Here is a 6,784-nt window from a genome sequence, read left to right as displayed (position 1 = left end):
CTGTGTGTGTGTGTGATAACCTGTGTGTGTGAGAACCTGTGTGAGAACTTGTGTGTGTGAGAACTTGTGTGGGACAGAACCTGTGTGTGTGTGTGTGATAACCTGTGTGTGTGAGAACTTGTGTGTATGAGAACCTGTGTGTGAGAGACAGGACCTGACCTGTGTGTGAGAACCTGTGAGAGACAGAACCTGTGTGTGTGTGAGAGAGAGAACCTGTGTGTGTGTGGGAGAGTGCGAGCAGGTTTTGTGGTGTGAGTTTTGTTTCTGCCATGGGAGTTTCTAACACATCGGCCTGGGCGCTTGGTTATCCTGGGGATTTTCAGTGCGTGGCCCCAGCGTGTGTTCAGCTCCATGTGTTCGTGACTGTGTTGCATTTCTGGTGTGCGCGTCTATGTTTCATGTTTCTCTGTGGGTTCTTGTCCTGGCACCGTCTGACTTGGCAAGTCTGTGTGTGAGAGTGGGGATTATCTCGGAGGCGCTGTTGTATGTCGGGATTTTTTTCTCAACAGCTTTACTGTTCTTTTCTGGGTGTAAATTTGTACATTCTTAGTGAAAGTCTGACTTGAAATGTGCGTGTTTTCCGTGTAAGTTTATGGGTCTACGAAGACGTGTTTCCAGGAGGTGCTGGGCATTTTGCGTGTCTTGTACGTGAGCTGTATTTTCAGTGTGTTTGTGTGTGTCATAGTTCCCAGTGTTTGTGTCCGTGGGCATGTTGCTTCTGGGTTGTTTTGTGATCAGTGTGTGTGTAGCTATTTTCAGCCCGTTTTTGTGTCTACGTGGTGTGTCTCCAGCGTGCCTGCTGTCGTTCTCACAGTGTTTGTGTGTCTGTGAGAGGGCTGTGTGGTATGTGTGTGTGTCCTCACGGGCTAGTGTTCTCCGCCTCTGTGGGCGTCTGTGTGTCTGTGAGCAGCTGCTGTCTGTATTTTGTGTCCCACACGTGGGCTGGCGACTCCAGCCTCTGTCAGTTGTGCGGTCTCTATCGTGTGTCACCCAGAGGGCATTTCTAGTTCTCTCAGTCGGGGTGGGGTTGGGTTCGGGGGGTGTTCTCCAGCAGCTGCAAAAAGTGCGGGTCTGCATTTTGTCCTAGTGCCTTCAGAGGAGGGGGAGTCGTGTGTCCCCAGCGCCGCCGCTGACATCCTGAGCAACCAGCGCCTGCTGGCCTCCATGCCAAGTGAGGCTGTGTCTGCAGCGCGTCCCCTCGCTGGCTGGTGCCACGCTGGCTCGGGCTGGCTGTGGCGGCAGGCAGGGCAGGGCAGGGCAGGGGCTGCGGTGGGCACTGGACCCACGCCCGGCCCTCGGTATAAATATCCCCGCTGCCGGCGGCTGTGTTTACGTGGCCCCAGCCCAGGGGCGGCCGCAGCCCAGCGGGTCCTGGGGGCGGGGGTGACCAGGCTGCAGCACAGACATTTCCTTCTGGCCAGACAGGTCCGCAGCCTCGCTGTCTCCCTCCTGCCTCCTCTCTGGGTGAGGCGAGGCAGGGACCCCTTGTTCCTGGCTCTCAGGGGCCACCCGTGAAACTCTGACCTGGGCATCTGAGCTGGGCCTCCCAGGGCCTGGGAGACAGAGAGGAGGGGGCTGAGAGGAGACAGAGTGGGAGAGGGATAGGAAAAAAGGAGGGCCCAGAAGAGAGTGGGGGCGGGGGCAGCCAAGAAAGGGCCGGAGAAACAGGGTCACAGGGACTGTGACAGAGCCCAGAGACTGAGACGGAGGGAGTGACGAGAGAGAGGCAGAGGAAAACGACGGAGAGAGGAGGGAAGCTGGGTGACAGAAGAGGTGAAAAGTGATGAGGACACCGACAGCCAGAGAGGTGCAGGGACAGAATGAAAAGTGACCAAGAAAGGAGGAAGACAGGTGGAGGAACAGGAAAGGCATGAGAAGTAGGGAGAAGGGACAGCAAGGGGCAGAGACAGGGACAGAGAGACAGGGGAGGGAGGGAGGAAGACGCAGAGACAGATGAGCGAGGGTTTTAGCTTTGGCAAGAGACAGAGGTGTCAGGCTTCGGGGGAGTGAGGGGAAGAATCTGAGAAGCAGCCGGCAGAGCAGGGGCCAGGGCCAGGGCCAGGAGAGACAAGAGACACCTCTCCCTGACTCAGCCCCTCCGCTCACCCCACCTCAACTGGGGGTGGAGGGAGGGGACCTCCAGCACCTCTGGGTCTCAGTTGCTCAGAGGCCGTGACCGGAGGTGTCTCTCGTCATCCCTGCCGGATTCTCTGAGGTTTCCCGTCCCCATCTCTCTTCCTGTCTCCCCATCTAATCCCTGCCCGTGACCAGGTCTGCCTGTTCCTCAGCCGTAGACGCTCACTTTTCAACCATCTGACTAACCCTAATTCTGACTCAACTGCTGTCTTTCTCACCCCCCCCATTTTTCCTTTATACTGCATAACACATGGGGTCTCCATGAGTCAGAATCCACTCGATGCCGACTGTTTTTTTAATGTATATAAGAAAAAAGCTGTTTATGGAAAAATATGTAATAAACACATTTAATGATAGATTGGTCAAGAACACAAGTACCTGAGAGACGTCACTCATCTCTCTCGCACTGTGGCTTTCCAAACGGTGGGCCCCCAAGGATCCTGGGGTGTAGCTGGCTGGGTTGCCTTGGGCCTCGTTGCTGTTCCCTCTAGGAGACGGGATAGTGACACTGATCTACTATTGCTTAGGGCTGTTGGGGACAACTCCATGACATCGCCCCACAGGCTATGCAGGAAGGTGCCTAGCACATCTGGGGGTGGGGGTGGGGCAAAGCCGCCAGCTATTGTTATCAACATCGAACACTTTGTCAATCTTTCCGTCCGAGGAAGTCTGTGTGCTATCCCTCTCTCTCTGCCTGGCCCTGGGCTGCCCCCCGTATCTGCAGACGGGCTAGTAGACTGGTTTCTAGGACCTGCGTGGTTCTAGACCCAGGTACCCATCTCAGCTTTGCCTCTGATGGCTGTGCGACCTTACGTAGCTCCTCCTTTCTGGGCCTCCTAGAGCCGTCTGTGAGAGAGCTGATTGTCTCTAGTTCACAGGCTCTTTGGAGCATCCAACGAGGTGGAAGCCCCTCACTCAGGCCTGGCGGAGGACGGAACTGCTCAGTAACTGTGGCTGTAATCGCTTGGCGGTGCCCCCATCTGAATACCCGTCTTGCCCAGCTCTCACTTTCTGTGTCTGATTCTAATTCTGGCTGACCCAGAGGGCAGAGCTGATGCTGGGGCTGAGGAACTGAGGTCCTATGAGGCTTCAGGGTCTTCCCAACTCTGGGCTGCATGCCCAAGGAGGCTCAGGCCAGGGTGGGATGCCACCATTCCATCTGATTATGAGTGAGGGGTCTCCAAGGCTCCCAAGGCTCCACCTTCCTGACCTTGGCCTGCCCCTGCCCCAGCAGCCAGTTCCGTGTGTGTGTGTGTGTGTGTGTGTGTATGTGTCTCTCTGTGTGTGTGTGTCTCTCTCTCTCTGTGTGTGTCTCTCTCTCTCTGTGTGTGTGTGTCTCTCTCTCTGTGTGTCTCTCTCTCTCTGTGTGTGTGTCTCTCTCTCTCTCTCTGTGTGTGTGTCTCTCTCTGTGTGTCTCTCTCTCTGTGTGTGTCTCTCTCTCTCTGTGTGTGTGTGTGTGTGTGTGTGTCTCTCTCTCTCTCTCTACTGGAGAAGCCTGAGCGGGTGTGGGGGCATGGGAAGGCGGGACGCCTGGGTTCCCACAGGCCAGTGGCTGGCTGAGTCACCCGGCGGCCATCTGGCTCCCATTAGCCTGGGGCGGCAGGGGGCTCCATGGGGTGGGCCCTGTGGCCGGCTGGGGGCAGGGATACTGGGGCAGGCCATGTGTGGGGGATGACTCAGGACCCATGATAACAGCCTGCTCATATTTGGGGAGTGTAAACAGGCAAGGGAGGCGGAGGAAGTGAAGGAAGGGAAAATTGTGGCTGGGCAGAGGGGGGCTGCTGAGGTTGGGAAGGGAGAGCCCTCCCGCGCCCCTTCTCCCACCCTCAAGCTGGCAGGCCTGTGATCCCTGGTTCTGCCCCCGGCCACCCCTCCCAAGCCTGGGTTCCCCTTGCTCACAGTGAGGTGCGTTACTCAGCAGCCACGCCAGGTAGGGGGACTGAAACTCAGAGAGAGAAAGTCTGAGAGCCAGACAGAGAGGGAAAGAGGCAGGACAGAGGCGGCGAGGTGGAAACGTACAGGCAGGAAGAGCAGCAGGCCCAGAGGCTGAAGGAGGTGGCGAATGTGAGACAGCGACACAGGGAGTGAAGAGGGACGAGAGGGACGGCAGAGGCAGCGCGAGGCCCTGGGGCCCAGGTATCAGCCCTGACTCTGAGCTGGGCACTGGAGCCACCCTGGCCGTTCCAGCCACCAAGAGCCCTGCTGGCCTTGGTCAAGGGGAGAATACTCACGCTGTGGAGACAGAGCCCAACGCAGAGAGAAGGAGAAGGTGGAAGACAGAGACACAGAGGGCCAGAGACTTGGAGAGAGGGAGAGAGAAAGGCAGAGGAGGAAAAGAGAGGGGCAGTGAGACACCAGGGAGGGGGAGAGAGCAAGAGACAGAAAAGCGGGGAGAAAGAAAGCCTGAGAGAAAGACAGAGAAAGAAGTCCAGAGAGACAAAAAGAAATAGAGACAGAGATGGCAAGCAAAAGACAGAGGCAGCCTTGGCGGGGGAGAGAGGGAACCCCTCTCTCTGAGACGAGGCCTGGACCCAGCGGGGTTGGTGGCAGTGGTGGTGTCGGGGGGACTGCCCTGGTGTCCCCTGAGAGAAGGAGTCACTGAGTCGGCCTGTCATCAACTGTCTTGTTGGGGCTGGTGGCAGGCTAGGGAGGCCGGCGGGCGTCAGCCCCCGTCTAGCTCTGGGCTGGGCTGGGCGCATCCTCAGGCTCCTGCTCATCGAAGTACCTCTCCTCCTCATCCCGTGCCACAATATCCAGGTTGTCCAAGTCGGGGTTGTCGTCCACTGTGCTGCAGGAGGAGAGGATGTCAGGGGCTGGGCCTCCCTGGGGCCCAGGCCGCCCTCCTCTGCCCCCCATACTTCGGAGAAGCTGGGGATTCAGCTGGGGCCCTGGAAAGCCCAGGTCGAGGGCCTGGGGAACCCGAGGTCGGAGGCGATCTGCTGACCGCTGCCAGCCAAAGCTGACCTTCAGAAGGGGCTGTTTGGCCTCTCAGGATTTAAAACCAAAAAAGGAAACATCTTACAAATCTGAGATTTTACACAAAAAATCTGGATTTCTAGTTTGTCTTGGAAAGCTGGCAGACGGGATGACACTCAGGCCCCCATTCCCTAAGGCAGTGGTTCTCAACTGGGGGTGACTTTGCCCCCTAGGGATGTCTGGTGAGTGTCTGGAGACATTTTGACGGGGGGAGGGTGCTCCTGGTATGTAGTATGTAGAGACCACGGGTGCAGCTAAACCTCCCGCAATGCACAGGACAGCTCGCCACACGAAGAACGATCCTGCCCGAAGGGTCAAGCGCCTAGAGGTTGAGGACCCTGCCCTGAGGCAGTAACTCATCCTTCTAAGATGTGAGGAAGAGGGCGGCTCTGCTCAAAGCCCTCCCCCATCTCCAGCACACTCCCTGGGTCTGCAAAGCCCTGCCTGGTCTGCCCCCACCTCTGAGGAGCTCCTACCCTCGCCCTCACCGACTGCTCTGGCCACCACTCTGTCCGCCTGGCTGTTCTTCGGACTCACCAAGCGTGGGCCACCTCACCCTTCTGCCCCTGCTGGTCCCCCTGCCGGGAACGCTCTTCCCCCAGGGATTTCTGTGGTTTCTCACTTGCTGCAGATCTTTGCTCACATGTCACCTCCTCACAGGGGCCTTCCCCTTCCCCTGCGGCCCCATCACCACCAGATGCTGGATAATTCCGCCTTCCTCCCTCATGAGAATTTTGCTCTCGTCAGTTTTGCTCCCTGCTTTACCCCCAGAGCAGGACACAGAAGAGGCTCAACAACGCTGGCTGGGTGTGGACGAGGGCTGTGTCGGCTGCGGCTGCCCTCCTGAGGGGAGACGGGCTTTAGGCCTACCACTCCCTGTTACTCACGCGAGGCCCAATGTCCTCCCAGGAAGCTGGGTGTACGAGGCTGACGCTTCCCAAGGGCTCCTCACGCCCCAGGCTCTGTGCTGACCCCTCAACTTTGTGGGAACTGTGGCTCCGAGCGGCTCCACCTGAGCTGGACATGGATCAGCCAGATTCAACCCTGAAGCTGGGGTGCCAGGCCAGTGACACTCCCGTCACTGGGTGCTGGCTGTGAGCGGGTTACTGTGGCAGCAGGGCTCACAATCCCCATTTTACTAACGAGCCCACCAAGGGTCCGAATGGAGAGGCTGCTTATTCTTGGTAATGAAGTTCATAAGTGGTTGGGGCTAGATTTGAAACTAGAGCCCTCTACTGCCAGACCCGGGGCTCGGGCCCACCAGGTCAGACGGCCTCCATTTATAAAACCATTTATCTTTGACGCTGGTAATTCACACTCCTGTGTCCTGTTCCTTGGGGGCAAAATCCTTTTCCAAAGCAGGCCACCTAAGTGTCTCACCCTCGGGGTTATACTGGAGAAATCCAACCACTGGAACTGCAGCGGCACCCACCACAGGCCCTCTCCGGGCTAGGCACTAACCCTGCCAGGTGTTACTTCCTGCTGCACAAGGAGGTCCGCGATCCTGAGGGACACTTGGGGGCGTGGGGGAGTGGCATCTTATCAGGCAGAATAGACCTGTTTCAGTATGCTCTCACTACTGAGCAGAGTGTGGACCTGCTTCTTCCCTCCTTACAGAGGAGTGAGGGACTGAGGGACTGGAGGGGCAGAGGGGCAGAGGGGCTGAGGGGCT

At 57.7% G+C, this 6,784-nt stretch overlaps 1 protein-coding gene across 1 annotated transcript in view; it reads right to left on the bottom strand.

Annotated features, from left to right (window-relative positions):
- Positions 1-4,809: 4,809 nt before the first annotated feature.
- The window catches only part of CCDC97 (coiled-coil domain containing 97), an 8,512-nt gene continuing 6,537 nt past the window's right edge, over positions 4,810-6,784 (bottom strand). Inside the window, exon 5 of the mRNA XM_004388800.2 lies at positions 4,810-4,924. Coding sequence (XP_004388857.1) covers positions 4,810-4,924 — 115 coding nt within the window. The remainder of the gene's footprint in view (positions 4,925-6,784) is intronic.

Source organism: Trichechus manatus, unplaced genomic scaffold, assembly GCF_000243295.1.
Source record: "Trichechus manatus latirostris isolate Lorelei unplaced genomic scaffold, TriManLat1.0 scaffold00216, whole genome shotgun sequence".
NCBI classification, from domain to species: Eukaryota; Metazoa; Chordata; class Mammalia; order Sirenia; family Trichechidae; genus Trichechus; species Trichechus manatus.
Note: the sequence above shows the minus strand (reverse complement) of the source record. Positions and strands in the feature narration are given on the sequence as shown.